The following is a 26,703-nucleotide window of genomic DNA, read 5'->3' as shown; positions in this document are numbered from 1 at the left end:
TAATCTCCAAAATATACAAATAGCTCATGCATCTCAATGTCAAAAAAACAAACAATCCAATCAAAAAATGGGCAGAAGACTTAAATAGACATTTCACCAAGGAAGACATACAGATGGCCAAGAGGCACATGAAAAGATGCTCAACATCACTAATTATTAGAGAAATGCAAATCAAAACTACAATGAGGTATCAACTCACACCAGTCAGAATGGCCATTATCAAAAAATCTAGAAACAATAAACGCTGGAGAGGGTGTGGAGAAAACGGAACCCTCTTGCACTGTTAGTGGGAATGTAAATTGATACAGCCACTATGGAGAACAGTATGGAGGTTCCTTAAAAAACTACAAATAGAACTACCATATGACCCAGCAATCCCACTACTGGGCATATACCCTGAGAAAACCATAATTCAAAAAGAGTCATGTACCACAATGTTCATTGCAGCACTATTTACAATAGCCAGGACACGGAACCAACCTAAATGTCCATTGACAGATGAATGGATAAAGAAGATGTGCCACATACATACAGTGGAATATTACTCAGCCATAAAAAGAAACGAAATTGAGTTATCTGTAGTGAGGTGGATGGATCTAGAGTCTGTCATACAGAGTGAAGCAAGTCAGAAAGAGAAAAACAAATACCATATGCTAACGCATATATAATGGAATCGAAAAAAAATGGTACTGATGAAACTAGTTGCAGGGCAGGAATAAAAAGGTATACATAGAGAATGGACTTGAGGACATTGGGTGGGATGGGGAAGCTGGGGCAAAGTGAGAGTAGCATTGACATATATACACTACCAAATGTAAAATAGTTGGCTGGTGGGAAGCAGCATCATAGCACAGGGAGATTGGCTCGGTGCTCTGCAATGACCTAGAGGGGTGGGATAGTGAGGATGGGAGGGAGGCTCACGAGGGAGGGGATATGGGGACACGTATATGCATATGGCTGATTTGCTTTGCTGTGCAACAGAAACTAACACAGTACTGTGAAGCAATTATACTCAAAGATCTATTAAAAAATAAGTAAATAAAAATAAAAAAATAAAAACATCTCTTATCTTTCAATAAAAGTTTCTTTGGGGAAAGAAAAAGGATGTCACAATATACTTAAGTTTGTATACAAAAGCTAACAAATGCTTACATCTAATATACATATTTAATAAGTTTAATTTTCTCCAACAGCATTCAAATTTCTTTTCTTGACTAGCCTTTTACCTTACCCATTAAGGCCTGCACAGATGGACTCTGTTTCTCTGCCTATGAAAATCTTATTTACAGTGTTGTATATTTCACACGGTGACCTCATATCTGGAACCCATTCCTTTTCCCATCTGCAAAGAACAACTGTTCTCATCTGTGGGGGGAGGCTCTGGCTGCAGAGTCTCATGATGTCACAGGCCAGGAGGAATCACTTACAAACTCCTGGGAATGAGAGTTGTTATATTGATCACCTTTTTTTTTTAACATTAGCAAAGAGTTGCTTCAAAAGCAAAAATTAATACGAGGGAGCAAAAATAATACCATTGCAGAATAGTGTCCTGAGCCTATCTTTGTAAATTTTATAAACAATTTTTCTTCCAAGTCATAACAACAGAGGATCCTCTCATTCTTCTTCAAAGACAGTACCTTGATCCTTTATTCAGTCAGTAAAGATTTATTCGATATAAATTTATTAAGCATCAATCAAATGCCAGTCATTGGGCTAATTTGTGGGAATAAAATATGGCCATGCCCACAAGGAAGTGAACAGTCCATTTGAGGAAATATAAATTCCAAGAAATGATAATAAGTTTAGAATAAAGGGTAAACAAAAATGTCGGCTTCAGGAAAGTGGTAATGGCCAATTCTGCTTGGAGAATTAAAGTGAGGCTTCGTAAAGGGGGTAACATTTAGGTAAGGTCAAGCACAATTACATGAAGATAGTGGGAGAAAGCATTCCTAACACCAGGAACAGTATGTACAAAGTCATAGAGGAATCAAAGAGCAGAGTTTTTACTGGCAAAGTTTCGAAGATCAGGGTGAACTGAGCAGAGTGTACCTGGAAGAGAACGGCAGGAGATGAGAATGGGAAAAGCACAACAGGTCCTCATACACAGAACAAGATGAGGGCCAAGAAACTTGCAGATAAAATGAAGCTCAGTATGTGCCCTGAACGACAAACAGCAAATGAATGGATTAATGAATGAACAAATGTCCAACTGAACCTTTAACTTTCCTGAGAGACCTTATCAAAGAAATCAAGGGAAGCTTTAAAAAAAAAAAAACCAACTGTACCTCTGAAATCAGAGCGAGCAACTAATTAATTTGTTAAAAACAAATTTTCATTCAAGAGTCTATATTAAGCACGTGACCACAGGTAAATACAAAAGGTGATAAAAAGGAAGAGAAGATGACAGTATCTGGTAATTAGCTGGATCTCCAGCCCCAAACACAAATATAGAAGCTGGACACTCGGACTGAGAGAAAATGGAACACAGTCGACATCTTCAAGCAAGCCAGGTAACACATGGCAATGTTTCTATACTAAACTAAGAATTATAAAATAGACTAATTCAAAGAATATGTGGCTTCGCCTCCCTCTCCATCTCACTGCCTACTACCTGCCTCAGATTTCACGCCTAAAGAGACCTAAGCTGCCTCACTCCATATTGTTTCACAGTTCGTGTCTTCATTAGTGTCACGACCTTTCCATAACTCCCTTCCCACACACACATAACACTCATTTAATAGACCCAAATGAGTCACCTTTCAATATTCACCGCAGGTGTCATCTCCTACAGTTCCTGGTTTCCCCCAACATTCTCCAGTAAGTGGTCACACTTTTATCTGAGCACTTACCCTTTATCCTCAAATCATCTGTTCACATGACTGCCTGCTCCACTACTGGGCTGCAGGCTCAAAGTATAGAAAGTCAGTCTCATCCACCTTCATCTCGGGAGCAACCACGCTGTGTGCTCCTAACTATATAAACTGTTCCTGGCTCACAGTGGATAGCTGAACGTTTGCTGAGCCAAACTGCTGAATTAGCTTGTAAAAATATTTTGTAAACTATAAAGCACTCAACAAATATTGTCTGCTGCTATTTACTGTTTCCTTTTGAAGCTTATTCTCTGTCAGGCAGCATCCATGTGCTCCAGGCGAACTGACCTATCAATGTTCCTTATAGCCACACGCTATATCCCACTTCTCTCTTAGCAGTCCACACTGGTCCCCTTGTAAAGCTCTTTCTCTCCACTTATTCAAACTGCACCAATCCATGGCCTGGCTCTAATATATCCCTTCCAATAAAGCACTCCTAGACAACCCTAACTGGAAGTAACGGTTCCCTTCTCTCAAACCTCAGAGCATTTTGTCACAGTCTGGTGGCACTTATCACCTCTAGTTATACTGCCGGTCTGAGAAGTGGGAAGCCCTGGGCCTGTTATGTCATCATTTCTCTCAAAGCACACAGCAGAGAAAAATGAACAGTTTCAATGAGTAATCGATTACTTCTGATTCCACATAATCAAGGAATAGCCTTCTAGTATATTTTAAGCACCTGAATAAGTGTTCCTCTCTTCAAGCCTTCTGAAACATCCTCCTTGGACAGGTAGGTTTCAAATATGCTTTTTTTCTTCCCTCGTGTGGTCTTGCTCTTTGACTTTTTGTCACCTGGTGAAGCACCAACACCACGTGGGCCAGCCAAAGAGGACGCGCCTAGAAACATGAGGCATCAATCAACTCTACTCAAACGTCTATCTCCAAAACTGGAGATATTTCACCTTTTTTTTCTTATTTAGAAAGACCAAAACATAATAAAATTCCCTGATAATGATTTCAAATAGTCATAAAGAGGAAACATTGATAAGGAAACATGAATAAAATGTACACAGATTTGAGACCTGAATTTTAAATCAGCACCACAATATACATGGAACATAACCCGAATAATGGGTTCAGTATGCTTTGCTGGTTATAGACACAAACCTTTAAAAATAGGAATTACTAAAAGATCATCACTCTTCTAGAGGAGATTAAACAACTGTAATCAATATCAATAAATTACGACAGCAAGAAAACACACAATTCTAAAGTAAATGACACAGGAGAATATTGAACAGGCCACCAAGGGAATTACAGTCTCCCTCAGTCCTAAGACCCGCCCTGCACCTCCATTCCACTTTAGTTCAGGTCTCCAGTTGCTAGAGCAGATTCCATTTTCCTTTTGCTACCTCTGGGGGTCCCCAGGGGCCGGAGGTTCAGCCGGTAGTCAGGATGGCTCATTACTGGTTCCACGGTCACCTCTTCTCTCTAGATCCCGGAGGGCCTCCACTGCTCAGCTCAGAGTTCTTCTGGCCTTGATCAGCTCAGTTGTCACTAGCTGAAACCAAAGAGAGATGGGTGACTGAAGAACTGTTAACCTGAAGCCTCCTCTGTGCTCTGGGAAATTTAGGACTTGGATGGCAAAGGCAATGTGGTATCCCTCCTGGGTCCTGGTGTCACTTTCTCCTAGGCAGTTAGTCAAGCACACCATCTGTCCTGACTTGCTTTTCAAGGTCTTCAACTTCATGGGTATCACCAGCCTGCTTGTTTGGGCCCCTTCAACTAACAATCTCCACAAATAGGGCAATGAGGTTGAAATTAAGGAGTTCTGAGGTTCTATTCAGCTAGGGGAATGTACAAGAGCAGGAGGGAATACGGTTTTGAAAAATGGTATAAAGATCTAGAATCTAAAGTCTATAATGAAATAGGTACTAAACTAGGGCTCAAGAGATGCGGCATTTACTAAGTTTAACCTTAGACAAATGACGTTCTTCTACAAAATCAAATAAATCAATTCCTTAGCATTCATCAAGATAAACATAACCTAATTTACTGCCACAACCAGATGTCCACAACTATGCATGGAACTGCAGATGATTCACTAGCTTTCAAAAAATGGGAATACTGTAGTTAGACATCTACTTCCCTACTCTTACCTGCCATCACTTCAAACCAGTCATCTGACCAGAAGCTCCGGCAGCTGCTCCTAAGGAATACAAGGCAGCTGCCTGGCTCAGCGGACTGGAATGTGGGGCCCTGCAGCTGGCCCCCTGGCCTTTGACCTGGACACTGAACATGTCATCACTACATCTACTTTCTATTCTCTGCTGGCCACAGGCCCAGGATTCAAGCCTATACTTGCAAATTCTCAAAATCCGGATGGGCAGCCTGCTTTCCCATAAAGTGGATCAAGATGTCATTCTGAACACTAAAACCCTTTCCTCTAAACTTCCCACACACATCCTTCACCAAAATGATGTAATTTTTCTTTAAATTGAAATTAATACTAACTCAGGAGAGCAGAAGCAACAGAGACAGAGTAACAAGCCACTTAGTGATATGTGAAGAGATTCAGAGATAAAGTCAAGAAGTTTCAAGAAGAGAGAGAAACAGATGGTCTTAGATAAACAACAAGGTAGTGGAAAAGGCACACAGAGGAGTCCAGACCATCTGCTGGTTTCATTCAGAAATGCATTCATCCACTCCTTAATTCAACAACTATTTCTGCAAGATACTATACACTAGGCATAGTGAGGGATACAAAAGTTAATTAGACTTATAGAACTCATATTAAAATAACAACTAATACAAGTTGGGGAGTGATAAGCACTTTTTTTTTAAGTATGGGTAATGTACATATGATGGAAGAGAGACTCTCCAGATCAGGAAATCCAAGAGAGCTTCAGGAAAGATGTTAAGAACTGAGAATGTGAGAAAAGCATACTGTTGGCAAAAGGAAAATAATATATAGACACACAAACAGAAAAACACAGGCAGGTTCTTGCCACATTAATTCCATTTGGATGGAGTCCAGCCTATATGAAGGGAGGCAGTGGCAAGGAAAATAAAACAAGTTGGGAGGTCTAGAAAACCTGCCCCGTTTCTCAAAGGCGGTAGGGAATTTCTGAAGCATGAATGAGCGGAAGAGAAGAACAACAGACCAAAGTTGTGTTTCAGGAAAAATTAACCTGGCATAGCACATTTAGAGTCATCTAGAGTTGAGAAAGACTGGCAGCAGCTGCACCTCAGGGAAGAACCAGAACAGACTGGGTGAAAGGAAAGGAAGGCCCGAACTAGAGTTGCAGCTGCAGACACTGAAACGAACAGACCGTTAACATGGTATATTACATAGGAAAACTGGCACCACTTGGCAACCAGGCATTTCTGAAGGAGAGCAAGGAGGTGGCAATTGCGTGAGATTTCAAGTAAGGAGACTGGGAGATGATAACATCACTAAGTTAGAGAAGATGATGAATTCTACTTGGGGTATTATATACCTCTACATGGCAATACATACCTCTATATATATGCCTCTACACGTGGAAATACATACTTCTACACCAAGAACTTGAAAACTGGAGCATAACTTAGATGAATTAGCCAGCCACTTGCATAAAGACGGTAACCCAACGTTTTCTAGAATGGAAGAGATTGCCAAAAAGGGGTAAGGTGATGCAGAAGAGGGCCTAGGACAAAATCTGGGTGAGGGCAACTTTTTTTGCAAAGAGGAAGAAGAAGTAGAAAACATAATAAAGAAGCTAATAAAGATACAGGGGAAAAAAACAATAGAGTCTGATGCTAAGAAAACAAGGGAGACAATGACTTCCAAAGGAAGACAGGTTCATGAACAGGGTTTGCACGAACTACTAAGAAAACAAATAATGGCAGCCTTGGGTGGGGCAAGGGGCTGGAGCAAGCCGCAAGCAGGAGAAAGGCGATCCAAAGCCAAGAGCCAGGATTGACAATGGGGCGCTTCATATCAAGGCTTGATGCAGGCAAGAGTTCAAAGGTAAGGGGAGGTACTGCCGGTCAAGTGAGACGGAGGCACAGAGATCTCAACTCAAATGTCCTAGGCCAGCTGCATTTGTAACCTTTTTTCACAGCAAATGCCTCAGTTGGTGTGATTTACACCTAACTTTTCTGTCTAGCTCAGGAAGATAAGGAATGCTTAGTTGAGATCACCACTATAATCCCACTGGCTCCCACAGTACCTAGGATAGAACAGGTGCTCAATAATCACTCCTTAAATGACTGGGTGAGTTTGTTTTCATGAGCAAGCAGTGAGAACACCAAGCAAAGCAGGGTCACTCAGGGAAACCATGCTAAAAACAAATCAGCAAAGAATGGAAAACCAGGAAACAAAGTCAGCAGGAATAAGCCAGACCAGCCGAGCAGAGTCAAAGTCTGCCTTTGGGTATCAAAGCACTGGAAGCAGATGGAAAGATTCCAAGAATACAAGATGCTAAGCAGAAGACAAACAAGCAAGCAACCTTCCCTTCCCAGTGATGTAGTTGTGAAGGCCCATTAACCCTGGAAAAATCCTGGACACTCCTACCCTGACACACTAAAAGCACAAGTCACCAGCTAATCCTCACCAGCTTCCAGAATGAGAGCCAATGATACACTGCCCAACTGCCCACTGGCTCCTAGAGAGGGTGTCTTGCCATGGAAAGAGCTGTACATTCTGAAGAGTTGGGCTAAGATTAGGATGAACAGGCAGTAATGGTTAATAGTGTCACATGGTACAAAAGAGTAGGAATGAGGAGTAATGTAGGAAAAGCACTAGACTTGAGAAAGGGTAAACAAAGAAAGCATCTGGGTAAAAGAAGTGGTGTCTTGAGACCCAATGTATAGTACAGAGCAGGTGCTCAAAAATTTGAATAAATGAAGACTATCTGGGACAAAAACCAGGTTACAACAAATATATACTAGAGAGAAATATGAGTAGCAGAGCCAGGACTAGGGTGAGGCAAGCAAGGCACCTAGGACACAAAATTTATGAAAGCTAAGTGACACAAGTGCCATCCCCATGCTTGTAGGACTCCAAGATAAGTGCCTCCTTAAATGTTTGTGCCCTAGGCATCTCACTTGCCTTACCCTAGTCTCATTCAGCCTTATGAGTAGCAAGAACAGAAGAAATTAATGAACCTGGGTAGTGAAGGAAACTCAAGGAGATAAGTCATGAGAGGTTTAAAGAAAGAGAAGGTTAAGCCTATTCAGAAGCTAAGATGGAGCCAATGGAAAGCGAGAGATGGTAAAAACATGTGAAAGAGGATATAATAATGGAATAAAGAAAAAAAGAGGATGGGATTAAAATAAATCTCACTGAAATTTAAAAATAAAAAATATACATTGCAAATAATTGGGAAACACATGAAATAGTTAAGTAATGTTAAAACACTACTTAATGCCATTTTTTAAAAAAATAGCCAATAGATCCCTACTTCATAACATATTCTGAAATAAAATTTAGTATGAATAAAATTTAAATGTTTAAAAATGAGACAGAGAAACTGAGAGAGAAGGCAGGGAGTTTGACAAATATTATCCCCAACAATAAAAATGGACAAAATTATCAAAACCAACCATTTAAGGATCTGGATATTAACCGAAGACATACAACAAATTGAGAAGTGTTTATTCAAGAAAAATCTACTGAATCTCAGTAACAACAGTGGAAATGTATGGTGGTTTAGCCTAGGGCTCCCACCATCCTACACCTACCCCCAGTTTCTTGATGTGGAAGTCCTAATAGGGCAGGGCAAGCTGTAATGACTGGCAACCCCACTGCCAGAGAGAGCTAAATTTATTTGGAGCAGAGCGAGAAGAATTCCACGCCCACAGGCATTTTTAACGACAATAGTGATTTAAGGGGCAAAAAATCAGGAAAAGCCAATATCACAGCTAGTCTGGTTTGTAATACCAGTTAGGGCAAGCAACAGATCAAGAGACCAACCAGAAATATAACAGGGAGAATCAGGGAATGAGACAACCAAAGTGCATCTTCTAAGAATCTACATTTTCCTGCTATGTGTATGCTCAAGACTGTAAACATACAGGAGAGAAATGAGTGGGTCCTACAGAGCTATTCATCCCTGGATGAATGTGAGCCTTGCAAATACAGAAAGCAAAACCCAGGGCAGACTTGTAAACTGCCTCAATTTTGAATGCATTTCCCAAGTCTCACCAGGACCACTGACAAAGGGTGGGGGCCTCATCGTTTCAAGGAGTTTAAACACAACTTCTGACTAATCATAAGCTGACCACTAAGATATGCTGACTCAAGGGCAACTATCAGAAAGTCATGCTTAAAAATAAAAACAAGAAAAAAAGAACTGAGCAGAGACATGAGCAGCTAGCTACACACCATGAGAGAAACAGACTCCACAGAATTAGCCCATGCAAGCCGCTAAACAAACAGAGGAACCACCTCCAACTCTGGAGGAAAAGGAATCAGAATGCAGAATATATTATCAACAACATCCAGATTTCAACAAAAATTATAAGATATGCAAAAAAAAAAAAAACCAGAAAAGTCTGACCCATACAATGGGGCAGGGGATAGTTTCAATAAAAATTATCTCTAAGTGAGCCTAGATTTTAGATTCAGGCAACAAAGACTTCAAAGCAGCTATTATAAATATGTTCAAAGAACTAAAAGAAACCATCTTTAAAGGAGACTATGATGACAATGATTCATCAAATAAAAAATATCAGTAAGAGATTGAAATTATTTTAAAAGAACCAAATGGAAATTCCAAGTTGAAAGACAGAACAACTGAAATGAAAATTTCACTGGAGGAACTCAAGAGCAGATCTGAGCTAACAGAAGAAAGAATCAATAAACATGGAAAAACAGATCAATCAAGATTATCCAATCTGAAGAAAAATCAAAAATTGCAAAAAAAATTTTAACCAAAATTTACAACTTGTGATAAAGAGTCTGGCTCCATTTTTTGATGTTTGACCACTAATTTACCTTGAGCCTCACCTCCCCCTTCCCCTTTGACCCAACCTGGACAGGTTGATAAGAAAGTCCATTGCATCCCCACCTTTTTTGGCACGAGAGGGAAATTCACATTTCACAAATCCCCAGCCTGCACATGGGACCTCCGCATCTTCAGTCCCCTAACCATTATAAAGGCCAACCTCACTCCTTCCCTCTGGCTCAAGCCAGGCCAGAGATGCTTATACCCACCCTTCTCTCCCCAGGAGTCTCCTAGGTGAGTAATAAATTTTCTCTCAGATTCTCTTGATGTACAGAGTGCAATCAGTAGAGACATCCTACTAATTGGGAAGGGGTCCATTCCACCTCCACAGGATGATCACAGAAACAGGAATGAAAAAGGGGACAGGTCTACTAACTTTATAGAAATGAAAATGATTATAAGGGAATCAGTGAACAACTTTATGCCAACTAGACAACTTAGATGAAATGGGTAAATTCCTAGAAGAACACAAATTACTGAAGCTGACTTAAGAAGAAATAGAAATTTTAAATAGACATATAAAAAATAAAGAAATTAAACTGGTAATTTTAAATCTTCCAATAAAAAAAGCCCAGGTAGCTTCACTGGTGAATTCTACCAAACAGAAAGAAAAAATAACACCAATCCTTTTCAAACTCTTCTAAAAAAGTAGGAGAAATACTCCCCAATTAATTCTATGGGGATAGTATTCCCCCTGATACTAAAGGCAGACATCACACACACACACACACACAAATTAACATTTAAATAGTTTCAATTTTTAAATTTCTTTTTAGATCAGTTTTGTTAAGTTGCATTTTTTAAGCATTTGTCAATATCACCTAAAGGTTCCCCTTTTTTTGGGAAGGAGGCCGTGGTTCTTCAAAATATCCTCATGGTTTTCTTAATATCTATAGCAATGCTGTCCTTTCTGAAATGATGGGAATTATCAATATCTGTGCTGCCCAATAAGGTAGCCACTAGCCACATTTGTCTTTCAAACATTTTAAAGAGTGGCTAGTGCAACTGAAAAACTGCCAAGTCTGAAATATCTGTATTTCATCTTTATTTTTGTAGGATATTATCGCAGGTTTTAAAATTCTAGATTGACAGTTATTTTCTCTAATGTGAAGATATCATTCCATCGTCTTCTGGCTTCCATTGTGTCTGCTGAGAAGTTAGCCATTACTCTACTTGTTGGTTCTTTGAAAGTATACTTTATTCCCTCTCCCCATCTCTAGACAGCTTTTGAAATTTTTTTATTTGTCTTTGGTTATCTACAGGTTTATACAATATACCAAGGTATGGATTTCTTTTTATTCTGCATAGTCTTAGTAAGGTTTTGAGAATCTATTGCTTGATAAGTTTCAACAGTTATGGAAAGCTTTCAGCAAATTTCCTTCAGTATCACTTCTGCCCCATTCTCTCTCAACCCCTTGTCTGGGACTCCAATTACACACTTTTGACCTTCTCAAAGTCTTAACGTCTCCCTCAATTGCTTCAGTAATTCTCCACTTCATTAATTCTCTCTTCAGCTATATCTAATCTTCTGTTGAACCCATCAAGTTCCTAATTTCAGTTATTATGTTTTCAAGTCTAGATTTTCCATATCATTCTTTCGAAAGTATTCAGTTCTCTGTGGAAAATGGTGAATCTTTTATCTCTTTGCACAAGGTAAGAATAGCTATACTAAAGTTGGCTCCTAAAAACTCCAATATCAGAGGTCCCTACTGATCTAATATTACCTTCTGTTTCTTCTGTTTGATTTTGTTTGTGTTGTTTGATCATGTGCCTGATTTTCTTTTTTATTATTATGGGCTGGACATTATACTTTCAAAATGTTTCTAGTAATAATTTGAGGTCTAGTATAATGTTATCATCTTTCAAACAGGATTTACATTTGCTTCTGCCAAGTACCTAAGACAAATAAAACAAATTACCTTAATCTTTTTTCAGGGTTTAAATGTATTCAAAGTAGAGTTACAACTCCTTTAAAGGCCTATATACATGCAGTCACCCTTACTTGTAGGTGTATCTACCAATCCCAAATAAGACTGTTTCACTAGGGCCACACACTCCCAACCTGGGCAGGGCCTAAATTCTAATCCTTTTCTCTCTGGCCCTAAGAGATTATCAGATTCACCACTCAGTTTTTCAGCTTCTAAGTCTTTCAGCTGATCCCTCCAAAAATTAGTAAACATCTGTAGGAGACAAACAACACGAAACACTAGCCTTATCTCCCTAAGCCTTTATTCTCTCCTAGATATTCATTCTTATTACCTCTCAAATACCTTCAATTCTTTTTTTTTTTCCTTTGCTGGGGGAGAGAGGGTGGTAGTGAGCTTTTCTAGTTGTTCTCAGAAGGAAGATTGGTTTCCAATTATTTTCTATGCTATAGCTGGAAGAGGAAGTGTCAACCTAACCCTTAACTCTCTCATTTACAGTCAATGCCTTCAATTCCCAACTCTCCCCTATACGGACTCACTCTTCTTTCTGACAAAAGCCCTCTATGATTTCATCTATCCTCTCCTCTCATTCTGTATGAGAGGAAGAAACGTCCCTACATGTTGACAACCTCCTCAAGGTGTGTTCTTCATCCAATTTTTTTTTTTTTTTTTTTTTTCTGGTATGTGGGCCTCTCACTGTTGTGGCCTCTCCCATTGTGGAGCACAGGCTCCGGACGCGCAGGCTCAGTGGCCATGGCTCACGGGCCCAGCCGCTCCATGGCATGTGGGATCCTCCTGGACTGGGGCACGAACCCATGTCCCCTGCATTGGCAGGCGGACTCTCAACCACTGTGCCACCAGGGAAGCCCTCTTCATCCAATTTTTATCTATCTACTCTAGAACTTTGTCATACTCATTATTCTCTCCACAGTAGCCTCCCCAACAGAATACATCCAAATCAAGGGCCTGGCCCTGCTCTTATTCTGCACGCTTCAAGCTACCAGATACCATTCTATTTCTCTCATTCCCGTCTCTGCCAAAGTTTGAAAATGTGGTCTAGACTCATAAGCTCTATTTCCCCATGACATACTCTTTAATCCCCCTGGGAATATGATGTTTGCCCTCATCTCTACAATGAAATAAAGCTTTCAGTATTCCCAGGGAGGAAAATCCTCATCACCAGAACAATGGTATAGTCTCAGTTATTTTCTTCTAGGCCACCCCAGAACAGGATGCCACTCATCAGCCCCTTGGACTACACATTCTTCTCCAGTGACATCCAGGACACAGCAGTCACCTGGTTCTTCTAACTCTATCTGCAATTCTCAAACTTCCTTGATGACTCCTCTTCTTTCACTTACCTCTTCAGTTCCTACCATTTGCAATGTTCTATTATTAAGACTCATTTCACTTCTCTGTTAAAGAGTTTTAAATCTACATCTCCAACCCTTCTCTCTGAAGTTCTCCTTTAACTTTCCAACTTCCTGTTGAATAATATTGGCAAGCGCTTTGAATGCAACATGTTTCTAATTCAAGTTATTATTGTCCTCAAACCAGATTTTCTGCCTGCATACTGCATCCAGATTAATGACATCATTATCATCAGTAGGCAGCAAACAGCAGTCATCTAAATTCTTTCTCTCCATTAATAATACTCTATTACCGTATTTTGTCTATTCTGTCTTCAACATGTATCCTAAACAGATTCCTCCCTTTCCAACTTGATTAGCACTGTCTGAATTCAGATTGTTGCAATAGCGTAGCCTAAAGATAACAAGATTCTTAACAGGTCTCTCAACGACTTATCTCTTTTCCTCAATCCATGTTTCACCTAAAACACAGAAGATAGTTTATGAACAGCATTTCCAAAACCCTTAAGGGTTCCTCAATGCAACTCTGTAATCTAATCCAATGTAATCGTTAATTTTTTATTTTTCTTTCTTTTTTTTTTTTTTTTTGCGGTACGCGGGCCTCTCACTGCTGTGGCCTCTCCCACTGCGGAGCACAGGCTCCGGACGCACAGGCCCAGCGGCCATGACCCACAGGCCCAGCTGCTCCGCGGCATGTGGGATCCTCCTGGACCAGGGCACGAACCCGTGTCTCCTGCATCAGCAGGCGGACTCTCAACCACTGCACCACCAGGGAAGCCCTGTAATGGTTAATTTTATGTGTTAACTTCATTGGATCACAGGGTGCCGATATTTGGCTAAACATTATTTCAGTCTACCTGTGAAAATGTTTCTGGATGAAATTAGCACTTGAATAGGTGGACTCACTAAAGCAGTTCACCCTCCCTAATGCGGGTGGGCATCATACAGTATGTTGAGAGTCTGAGTAAAACAAAAAGGAAGAGAAAGGAAGAATTTGGCCCTTCCAGTCTGATTACTTGAGCTGGGACACTGAACTTCTGCCCTCGGCACTCCTGGTTCTCAGACCTTCAGACCTTGACTGGAATGTACATCATCAGACCCCTGGTTCTCAGTCCTTCAGACTCACTGAATTACACCACCTGCTTTCCTAGGTCTCTAGCTTGCAGAGAGCACACCGTGGGCCTTCTTAGCCTCCATGACTGCATGAGCCAGTCCTCATGATAAATACCTTTCCATATCCATGTCCTAGTGGTTTTGTTTCTCTAAAACCCTGACTAATACACCTACCTTCCAGGTCTCATCTCTTACTAAAGATTTTTTCAATATCATACCATGTGAATTCCTGATGAAAATGGTAAGTCAGAAGAGCCCATGCTTGGCAGTGAACCTGGAAAAATGACTTAAAACCAAACTGGTGGGGATCAATCAAGATGGTGGAGTAGGAAGATGTGGAACTCACCTCCCCCCACAAACACATCAAAAATACATCTACATGAGGAACAATTCTCACTGAAAACTAACTGGAAACTGGCAGAAAGACTCCTGTACAACCAAGGCTGTAAGAAAGATCCACATGGAATCCAGCAAGAAGGGAAGAGAAGCAATCAGGTCAGAACTTGCGCCACTGGGAGGGGATTTAGAGGAAAAGGAAGAATACACAGGCAGAGATCCACCCTGGGGAGCAAGTGTTTTGGGTCCAACCCAGGGAAGACAAGCTCCCTTGGCTAGATGGAGGGCTACTAGGAGTAACAGGAGAGCTGTGGGAAGCCTGGATTCCACTCATGAGGAGGGTGCAAGTGCTGGCTTGCTTCCTAAGCAGGGCGGAGAGAGCAGAACAAGGACTGCTCCAGTGGCTGCCCAGTTTCCCAGAACTGCACTGGCACGTTTCCTAGCCTGAGCTGAGTGTACACCAGAGCCACACTTACTTCACCTCACAGCTCCACACTGGAGCAAGGGCTACCACAAGTGGGAAGAGAACTTGGCTGTGGGACACAGAGGCAACTGGGACCCAGGGTGGTGTCTCAGCATGGCAGAGGCGGCCGTTGCTGGCACTTACACAGGCAGCACGTGGGGGCAGTTCCAATCTGTGACAGCAGCCATCTCACCATGGCCTGCACCCCATCATGAGCTGAGAGCCCACACAGGCCCCTCTTGCTCTAGCACTGGCCCCCTCTGGGGCAAGGGTGCCAGTGCTGAGAGAGGGGAGAACACACACTTAAACGGAACAGAGCCAGCTCAGACCAGAACCTCAGGGCTTCTGCTCCATCATCTTGAGATCCAACCCCACTCCCCAATAAGGCAGTAATGGTCACTGAGCAGAGGGGAAGTCCTGCCTCACAGCTGGCTCCACCCCAGCCTTTCCATCTCCAGCCCCACCTCCTACCAAGGTGACAGCTGCCAGCACATCTCAAAGAAAGATGGTGACTCCTGTTCACAACAAATCCAGTTCTCCCACTAAAGGCACTGGGCACACACATGCTGTACAGGGACACTCTCACATAAGGACACCCCTTTAAGACTGCAATAGGTAACTAGTTCACTTAAATTCACAGAGACAGAGAAAGTTAAGCAAAATGAAAAGACAGAGGAACTGGTCTCAATTGAAAGAGCAAGAGAAAATCCCTGGGAAAAAAAAATAATGAAGCAGAAATATACAATTTACCAGATAAAGAATTCAAAGCATCAGTAATAAGGATGCTAGCTGAACTAGGGAAAAGAATAGACAAACAGTGAGACTTTTAACAAGGAGCTAGAAAATATAAAAAAGAACCAGTGAGAACTGAAGAATACAACAACTGAAAGGTAAAACACACTACAAGGAATGAGTAGCAGACTAAGTGAAACAGAAGAATGTAGAAGTGATCTGGAAGACAGAATAACGGAAATCACTCAATAAGAACAGCAAAAAGAAAAACAACTTTTAAAAATGAGAACAGGGGCTTCCCTGGTGGCGCAGTGGTTGAGAGTCTGCCTGCCGATGCAGGGGACACGGGTTCATGCCCCGGTCTGGGAAGATCCCACATGCCGCGGAGCGGCTGGGCCCGTGAGCCATGGCCGCTGAGCCTGCGCGTCCGGAGCCTGTGCTCCGCAACGGGAGAGGCCACAACAGTGAGAGGCCTGCGTACCACAAAAAAAAAAAAATGAGAACAATTTAAGAGCTCTCTGAGATAACATCAAGCACACCAACATTCACATTATAGAAGTCCCAGAAGGAGAAATGAGAGAGAAGAGGGTAAAAAATGTATTTGATGAAATTACAGCTGAAAAACTCCCAAACCTTAAGAAGATATAGTAAGCACAAAAGGACCCAAATAAGATGAATCTAAACAGACTCACACTGAGATGTATCACAATTAAAATATCAAAAGTTAAGAAAAAGAGAGAATCCTAAAGGCAGCAAGTGAAAAAGAGTCATGTACAAGGGAACCCCCACAGGGCTATCAGATGATTTCTCTGCAGAAACTCTGCAGGGCAAAAGGGAGTGGCTGAAAGGGAAAAACCTGCAACCTAGGACACTCTACCCAGCAACATTATCATTTAAAATTGAAGGAGAGATAAATAACTTCTCAGAAAAGCAAAAACCAAAAGAGTTCATCAATACTAAACCTACGCTAAAATAAATGTTAAAAGGGCTTTTCTAAGTAAAAAGAAAAGGCTATAACAAGAACTAAGAATCTGTAGGAAAGGAAAAATCCCACTAGGAAAGGCAAATTAATGGTAAGGGCTGAGATCAACCACTTAAATAAAGTAGTACAAAGATTAAAAGACAAAAAATTTTAAAAGCAACTGTAACTATAACAAACAGCTAATGGATAAACATGAAAATATAAAATATGGCATCAAAAACACAAAATATGGGGGAGGAGTAAAAATGGTAGACCTTTTAGAATGTGTTTGAACTTATATGACTATCAGTTTAAAACAAGTAAGTATAGTTATAGGTCAACATATATGAACCCCATGGTAACCACATCAAAAAGCCTACAACAGATACACAAAAACTAGAAAGAAAGGAACACAAACATACTACTAAAGAAAATCAAATCACAAGAGAAGAAACAAAAAGAAGAAGAAAGGAACAGAGAAATACAATCAGAAAACAAGTAATAAAATTGCAATAAGTACATACCAATCAATAATTACTTTGAATGTCAATAAACTAAATGCTCCCATCAAAAGATATAGGGTGGCTAATTGGGTAAAAGAAAACAAGACCCATCTATATGCTGCTTACTGGAGACTCACATCAGAGTTAAAAACACACACAGACTGAAAGAGAGGTGATAGAAAAGGATTTCATGCAAATGGAAACAATAAGAAAGCAAGGGGAGCAATACTCATATCAGACAAAATACACTTTAAAACAAAGTCTTATAACAAAAGACAAAGAAAGGCATTATATAATGATAACGGGATCAATAAAAGAAGAGAATATTATATATACTTGTTAATATACCTGCACCCAATACAGGAGCACCTAAATATATAAAGCAAATATTAACACACACAAAGGGAGAAACTGACAATAATACCATAATAGTTGAGGACTTTAACTCCCCACGAACATCAATGGACAGATCATCCAGACAGAAAATCAATAAGGCAACTGTAGTTTTAAACAGCATAATAAACCAGTTGGAATAATAGATATCTACAGGACATTCCATTCAAAACCAGCAGAATACACATTCTTATCAAGAAAACATGAAACATTCTCCAGCATAGATCATATGCTAACACCACAAAACAAGTCTCAACAAATTTAAGAGGATGGAAATTATATCAAGCATTTTTTCTGACCACAACAGTATGAAACTAGAACTCAATTATAGAGAGGAAAATGGAAAAAGCACAAACACATGGAGACTAAACAACATGCTACTAAAAAAAAAACCAGCTCAATGAAGAAATCAAAGAGGAAATCAAAAAATACCTTGAGAAAAATAAAAATGGAAACACAACTTTCCAAAATCTATAGGATGCAGCAAAAGCAGTTCTAAGAGGGAAGTTTATAGCAATACAGGGCTTCCTCAAAAAACAAGAATAATCTCAAGTAAACAACCTAACCTACCATCTAAAGGAATTAGAAAAAGAGGAACAAACAAAACCAAAGTCAGCAGAAGGAAGGAAACAATAAAGATCAGAGAGGAAATAAATAAAATAGAGACCAAAATAACAACACAAAAGATCAATGAAACCAAGAGCTGGTTTTCTGAAAACATAAGCAAAATTGATAAACCTTTAGCCAGGCTAATCAAGAAGAGAGAACCCAAATAAAATAAGAAACGAAAGAGGAGAAATAACAACCAATACCATAGAGATACAAAAAATCATACGAGAATTCTACAGTTATGTGCCAACAAACTGGACAAACAAGAAAAAATGGACAAATTTCTATGAACATACAACATGCCGAGACTGAATCAGGAAGAAACAATCTGAACAGACGGATCACTAGTAGTGAAATTGAATTTGTAATTGAAAAAAAAAAGCTCCCAATAAACATAAGTCCAGGACTGGATGGCTTCACGGAGTAATACTACCAAACATATAAAGAAGAGGAAATACCTATCCGTGTCAAACTATTCCAAAAAACTGAAGAGGACAGAACACTCCCAAATTCATTCTACAAGGCCATCATTATCCTGATACCAAAACCTGACAAAATACAATACAAAAAGAAGAACACTGCAGGCCAGTATCTTTGATGAATATAGATGTAAAAATCCTCATCAAAATATTAGCAACCTAATTCCAACAATATACAAAAAGGATCATACTCCCTGATCAAGTGGAATTTATTCCAGGCACGCAAGCAAGGATGGTTCGACATTCACAAATCAATCAATGTGATATACCACATTAACAAAAGGAAGGGGAAAAAAATCATATGATCATCTCAATAGACACAGAAAGAGCATTTGACAGAATTCAACATCCATCAATGATAGAAACTCTCACCAAAGTGAGTATAGAGAGAGCATATCTCAATATAATAGAAGCCATTTACAACAAACACACAGCTAACATCATATGCAATGGTGAAAAGCTAAAAGCCTTCCCACAAAATTTAGGAACAAGACAGGATGCCCACTCTGACCACTTCTATTCAACATAGTACTGGAAGTCCTAGCCAGAGCAATCAACAGAAATAAAAGGCATTCAAATTAGAAGCAAAGAAGTAACACTGTCACAATTTTCAGATGACATGATAACGCCATAGAAAACCCAAAAGTCTCCACCAAAAAGCTACTGGAACTAATAAATGAATTCAGTCAAGTTGCAGGATACAAGCTTAATATACAGAAATCTGTTGCTTTTCTATACACTAATAATGAACTATCAGAAAGAGAAAGCAGAAAAAAAAAACCCATTTAAAATTGCATCAAAAAGAATAAAATACCTAGGAATAAACATACCAAACAAGGCAAAAGATCTGTACTCTGAAAACTATAAGACGCTGATGAAAGATACCAAAGATGACACAAACAAATGGAAGGATATACCGCGTTCTTGGATTGGAAGAATTCATACTGTTAAAATGACCACAGTATCCAGGCAATCGACAGATTCAATGCAATCCCTATCAAATTACCAATGGCATTTTACACAGAACTAGAACAAATAATTTTAAAATTTGTATGGAAACAAGAAAGTCCCCAAACTGGCCAAAACAATCTTGAGAAAGAAGAACAGAGCTGGAGGAATCTCACTCCCTGACTTTAGACTATATTACAAAGGTACAGTAATCAAAACAGGATGGTACTGGCACAAAAACAGACACATGATCAATGGAACCAAAAAGCAACCCCAGAAATAAACCCACATACTTACGGCCAATAAATCTATAACAAAGGAGGCAAGAATATATACAATGGAGAAAAAAGTCTCTTCAATAAGTAGTGCTGGGAAAACTGGACAGCTACATGTAAAAGAATAAAATTAGGATAGCTTCTAACAGCAAATACAAAAGTAAACTCAAAATGGATTAATGTAAGACCTGAATGTAAGACCAGATACCAGAAAACTCCTAGAAGAAAACATAGGCAGAACACTCTTTGACAAAAATTGTAGCAATATTTTTTTGGGTCTATCCCCTAAGACAAAGGAAATAAAAGCAAAAAGAAACAAATGGGACTTAATTAAACTTAAAAGCTGTTTCACAACAAAGGAAATCATCAACAAAACAAAAATCCAACCTACTGAATGGGAGAAAATATTTGCAAATGATATGATCGATAAGAGGTGAATATCCAAAATATACAAACAATTCATACAACTCAACATCAAAAAAGCAAACAACCCAATTTAAAAATGGGCATAAGGGGGCTTCCCTGGTGGCGCAGTGGTTGAGAGTCCGCCTGCCGATGCAGGGGACGTGGGTTCGTGCCCTGGTCCGGGAAGATGCCACATGCCACGGAGTGGCTGGGCCCGTGAGCCATGGCCGCTGAGCCTGCGCGTCCAGAGCCTGTGCTCCGCAACGGGAGAGGCCACGACAGTGAGAGGCCCGCGTAACGCAAAAAAAAAAAAAAAAAAAAAAAAATGGGCATAAGGGCTTCCCTGGTGGCGCAGTGGTTGAGAGTCCGCCTGCCGATGCAGGGGACACGGGTTCGTGCCCCGGTCCGGGAAGATCCCACATGCCACGGAGCGGCTAGGCCCGTGAGCCATGGCCGCTGAGCCTGCGCGTCCGGAGCCTGTGCTCCGCAACGGGAGAGGCCACAACAGTGAGAGGCCTGTGTACCGCAAAAAATAAATAAATAAAATAAAAATAAAAATGGGCATAAGACCTGAATAGACATTTTTACAAAGAGGACATGCAGATGGCCAACAGGTACATGAAAAGATGTTCAACATCGCTAATCAGCAGGGAAATGTAAATCAAAACCACAGTGAGATACCACTTCACCCCTGTCAGAATGGCAATCATCAAAAAGAACACAAAGAACAAATGTTGGCAAGGATGTGGAAAAAAGGGAACCCTCATACACTGTTGGGAATGTAAACTGGTGCAGCCACTGTGGAAAACAGTATGGAGGTTTCTCAAAAAACTAAAAATAGCATTATCATATGATCAAGGAATTCCATTCCTGGGTATACATTCTAAAAAAATGAAAACACTAATTTGAAAAGATACATGCACCCCAATGTTCATAGCAGCATTATTTGCAATAGCCAAGACATGGTAGCAACCTAAGTGTCCCTCAGCAGATGAACAGATAAAGAAGATGTAGTGTATACATACAGTGGAATACTACTCAGTCATAAAAAAAGAATGAAATTCTGACATTTGCAACATCGCAGATGGACCTACATAGTGAAATGAGTCAGAGGAAGAAATACTGTATGATGTCGTTTACATGTGGAATCCAAAAAATAACACAAACAAATGTATATAACAAAACAGAGACAGACTCACAAACATAGAGAACAAACTAGGGGTTACCATGAGAGAAGGAAGGGGGGCAGGGCAAGATAGAGGTATGGGATTAAGAGACACAAACTGCTATGTATAAAATAAATAAGCAACAAGGATATATTATACAGCACAGGGAAATATAGCCACTATTTTGTAATAGCTTTAAATGGAATATAATCTATAAAATATTGAATCACTATGCTATACACCTACAACTAATACTGTAAATCAACTATACTTCAATTTTTTTTAATTTTACTAATAAAAATTAAATAAATAAATAAGAAACAAATTAGGTTAACAATTATAAATTCTGGGGAAAAACACTACCTGGAGATTCTGAAGAGTAAACAAAAGATGCTATTAGGAGGAGTAGAAGTTTAGGGACGTGACTGGCACTGAAGTGAGTTTCATGTGTTTGTTTTTGGGGGGGGGGGTTTTGGGGGGTGGGGGTTGGAACAGGGGCAGTTTCGCCTGATAGGCAGGCTGCAGTCACAGGAGTGGTGCAGTACAGGCAGCTAAAACTTCAAGAGAAATCCCACAGGCTGCCTGGCCAGAAGAAAGGGAAAGAAGCCTGGGCAACCACAGCTGGCTGCCAGTGAGAATCTAGAAGAGAGAGCTGAAGAAGGGACTCCCTTAATTCTTATAAACATTGTACAAGTCTCAGGCTGACCCTCCAACTGTGTAAGTGTGTAGGACAGACTCAACGCAGCATTATATAGGCTTAAACAAGTGAACTGAGACTTGAAGCTACAGAATACAAGACTTACAGTCTGAACCTAATGAGGTCTGAGACTAAAGGCCAATGAAATCAAAAACATCAACGTTCTTCCGCGGAATTTAAAAGAATTCAGAATTACAAAAGATGCTATTAACTACATCCAAGACACAATCAAAAATTATTTCAAATACAAGAAACCCAGAAAATGTGACCCATTCTGAAGTGAAAAAGATTAACATTTGCCAATTTCAAAATGACTCAGAAGTTAGAAACATCAGACAAGGACTTTAAACCAGCCATGAATACTATGCTCTTTGAGGTAAAGGAAAAGATATGTGAATGAATGAAATGATAAGAAATCTCAACAGAGAAATAAAATTTTACTTTAAAAATGGAAATTTTAAAACTGAAAAATATCTGAAACTAAAAATTCAGTGGATGAGCAAAATAGAGATAAAGGGTAAAAAGTCAATGAGCTTAAATTTATCAATACGTATTATACAATCTGAAAAACAGAAGAAAGACTCAACAAAGAGATGAACAGAACCTTATGGTCTTAAGGGACAATATCAAAAGACCAAACATAGGTTCTTGGAGTCCCAAAAGATAAAGAGAGAATGAATCCAAAAAAGTAGAGTAAATATTGACAAAAACATCCCAGATTTGGTGTAAAAGATATAAATATATAGATTCAAGAAGCTCAATGAACCCCAAAAAGGAAAAATTCAAAGAAAACTACATATAGATTCATCATAACCAAACTGCTAGAAACCAAAGATACAGACAAAATTTAAAGCAGCCAAAGGAAAATGGTGCACTACACAGAAGGGAATATATTCAAATGGCAGCAGATTTCTTATCTTTTTTTGTTTTGGCTGCACCGCCCTGTTTGTGGGATCCTAGCTCCCAGACCAGGGATTGAACCCGGGCCCTCAGCAGTGAGAAGGCAGAGTCCCAACCACTGGACCACCAGAGAATTCCTCTTATTTCTTATCATCTTCTTTCAAGGCATCCAGAAGACAGCGGAACACTGTCAGCACTCCTAAAACATCTTATCATCTTCTTTCATGATAGCCAGAGGACAGCAGGACAACTTCTTTAAAGGGCTGAAAGGAAAAACTATCAACCTGAATTCGATATCCAGCACAAATATCTTTCAGGAATGAAGGCAAAATAAAGACCTTTTTCAGGTAAAGGGGAACCAAGAAAATCCATCACCAGCAAAATAAGAAACTACAAGCACTACAAGAAACACCAAAGGAAGTTCTTCAGGCTAAAGGGAAATGATACCAGAACAAAAACTAGATCCTCAGAAAAAATGTTAAGTATTGGAAATATTTAATGTACATAAATTAAACCTCAATAAAGTAGTAAAACAAGTTAAGGAAAATTATTTCTAACCTAGAATTCTATATGCAGCCAAACTAAAAATCAAGCATGGGGGGTAGAATAAAAGACATTTTCAGAAGTACAGATCTAAAAAAAGTTCACATATTTTTTCTTATGAGGCTACAAAAAGATGTGCTCCACCAAAATGACAAAGTAAACGAAGAAAAAGCATGATATGGGATACAATGAGGAAGAAACACAGCACAAAAGAAGTACAAAGGTAATTTCCAAGATGACAGAGAAAGGAGACTCCAGGATCACAACTGCACCAGGCATAGAGGGCAACTGCTAGACTGGAGGACGACACTCTAGATTAGAGCAGTCTCGAGAGATAATATCACCAAGATCCCTGCTACCAAAGTCATTATTGTCATTTTAACCCAAAGCAGAAAGTCTGGGTGACTCCAGTCTGCTTCCTGTTCTTGGCTCAACTTGACCATAACCTGATGAAGTCCCCACTCACCCCTGCAGATTTAGCTGAAGCCACTCATTTCACCACAGAGAAGTGTTCTACTTTGCCCAACTCATGAGTTTGTGAATTAATTACAGGACAGATGATGCATAGTATGCTTCCTTTTATGAAAAAGAAGAAAAAACAAGAATTACACACAAACATATGCTCATTTGTGCAAAAAGACACACAAAATAGTAAATTAGAACTAGTGACACTATATAACTACAGGGGGTAGGTGGGAACAGGGTGAAAAGGAGAAAAGTGAAAACTTGGTAAAAGAAATGGATGTGGAGTAACATTTCACTGCATATGCCTTTTTGTATGTTTTGACTTTTGAAATCATACTCATGTTTCACATACTCAAAAAAAAGCGACATAAAATAAAATTAAAATGGGGGAAATAGCCTGAAATGCAGTGCAAATAAAAACAAGTGATCCTAACTATGTTTAAAATGAAAAGTACAACATACTAAAGGGATGGAGGGAAAAAAACTAACCGAAGTAACTTTTGAGCACATTATTTAACTCAATCCTAAGGCTAAAGACAAAAAAGAAGTGTAAATAAGAATTAAATTCTAATTAATAGATTAGTTTTTCACAGAGGTATAAGTTAGCAACTCTAAAACTACTTTCCGTGTATTCTGGAATTAAACAAATAAGTAAATATTTGTTTACTTATTGGTACTATTGTGGATAACAGGAGTCAGATGTATCAATGTTGGAGAAAGAAATATAGGAAGTAGAAAGGCTAGAACAAACCCTGTAGTATAGATATGAAATTCGATCTATCACTAAAACTAAATGGTTTATAATACAGAAATATAGATGTGTCTGTATGCATACACACACACAAATATACATACAACTATGTATATAGCTATGTATAACCTAGCTGCCTTCTAAGAGGGCCTAGAATCAGTGATATCCCAGTAGCAATGAGCATATCAAGGGCCCAGGTCTCAGTGTTTAAATACCATTCACAGTTAGAAGGAACCAAGGCTCCTTAGAAAAACGGCCAATTCTGAGACTGCAGAAGGGAAAGTACGATGTGAGCCTAGAAAAGGAGTTGGCAAACTACAGCCCATAACCAAATCCAATCAGCCACCTGTCTTTGTAAATAAAGTTTTATTGGAACACAGCCATGCTCATTTATGGCTGCTTTCCTGCTGTAAGGGGGGAGTTAAGTAGTTTCAACAGAGACCATACAGCCCACTAAGCCAAAAATATTTACTATCTGGCCACTTACAGAAAAAGTTTACCAAGCCCTGGCCTAGAATATCTTTTTGTTCCAGAAAGTAAGGAAACACTCAAAAAATGACGGGGACATGTCAGAAGTTCACAGGAGCCCATTAAAAAGTCTCCTACTCAACATCACTAATCATTAGAGAAATGCAAATCAAAACTACAATGAGGTATCACCTCACACCAGTCAGAAGGGCCATCATCAAAAAATCTACAAACAATAAATGCTGGAGAGGGTGTGGAGAAAAGGGAACCTTCTTGCACTGCTGGTGGGAATGTGAACTGGTACAGCCACTAGGGAGAACAGTATGGAGGTTCCTTAAAAAACTAAAAATAGAACTACCATATGACCCAGCAATCCCACTACTGGGCATATACCCTGAGAAAACCATAATTCAAGAAGAGTCATGTACCACAATGTTCACTGCAGCTCTATTTACAATAGCCCAGAGATGGAAACAACCTAAGTGTCCATCATTGGATGAATGGATAAAGAAGATGTGGCACATATATACAATGGAATATTACTCAGGCATAAAGAGAAACGAAACTGAGTTATTTGTAGTGAGGTGGATGGACCTAGAGTCTGTCATACAGAGTGAAGTAAGTCAAAAAGAGAAAAACAAATACTGCATGCTAACACATATATATGGAATCTAAAATATATATATATATATATATATATATATGTGGTTCTGAAAAAACTAGGGGCAGGACAGGAATAAAAACGCAGACATAGAGAATGGACTTGAGGATGCGGGGAGGGGAAAGGGTAAGCTGGGACGAAGTGAGAGAGTGGCATGGACATACATACGCTACCAAATGTAAAATAGCTAGCTAGTGGGAAGCAGCCACACAGCACAGGGAGATCAGCTCGGTGCTTTGTGACCACCTAGAGGGGTGGGATAGGGAGGGTGGGAGGGAGATGTAAGAGGGAGAAGATATGGGGATATATGTATATGTATAGCTGATTCACTTTGTTATAAAGCAGAAACTAACACACCACTGTAAAGCAATTATACTCCAATAAAGATGTTAAAAAAAATAGTCTCCTACTGGCCAAAATTATGACAATTTAAGTATCAAAACTTTTAAATGATAACATTATCTATAACCCATTAAATAAAATAAGAATCAATGAGTTCATACTGATAAAGACAAATAAATAAATAAATAAAAATGGGGGAAACTCTCCTTACATCAGAATCCCAAATAATAAATGTAGAAAAAAATAATGGCATTGGAAAATTACCATTGGTAATAATCATCATCATAATTAATTCATATTCATCAATGGATGTTAAAAACTAGTGGGTGGGGCTTCCCTGGTGGCGCAGTGGTTGAGAGTCCGCCTGCCGATGCAGGGGACACAGTTTCGTGCCCC

The 26,703-nt window shown here is 39.5% G+C and overlaps 1 protein-coding gene across 6 annotated transcripts in view; it reads right to left on the bottom strand.

Moving 5' to 3' along the window:
• Positions 1-26,703, bottom strand: part of DIS3L2 (DIS3 like 3'-5' exoribonuclease 2) — a 374,902-nt gene that overhangs the window by 316,208 nt on the left and 31,991 nt on the right. For all 6 annotated transcript variants that reach the window (XR_014326289.1, XR_014326290.1, XM_082841670.1 and 3 more), the window contains exons 2-3: positions 4,223-4,371; positions 3,550-3,707 (exon numbers count right to left, since the gene is read on the bottom strand). Coding sequence is in view for 4 of the 6 variants with exons in the window: in XM_082841670.1 (XP_082697796.1) it covers positions 3,550-3,707; positions 4,223-4,274 (210 nt within the window). In the remaining 2 variants the exon portion in view is untranslated. The remainder of the gene's footprint in view (positions 1-3,549; positions 3,708-4,222; positions 4,372-26,703) is intronic.

Source organism: Leucopleurus acutus (genome assembly GCF_964270905.1).
Source record: "Leucopleurus acutus genome assembly, chromosome: 6".
Classification (NCBI taxonomy): Eukaryota; Metazoa; Chordata; class Mammalia; order Artiodactyla; family Delphinidae; genus Leucopleurus; species Leucopleurus acutus.
Note: the sequence above shows the minus strand (reverse complement) of the source record. Positions and strands in the feature narration are given on the sequence as shown.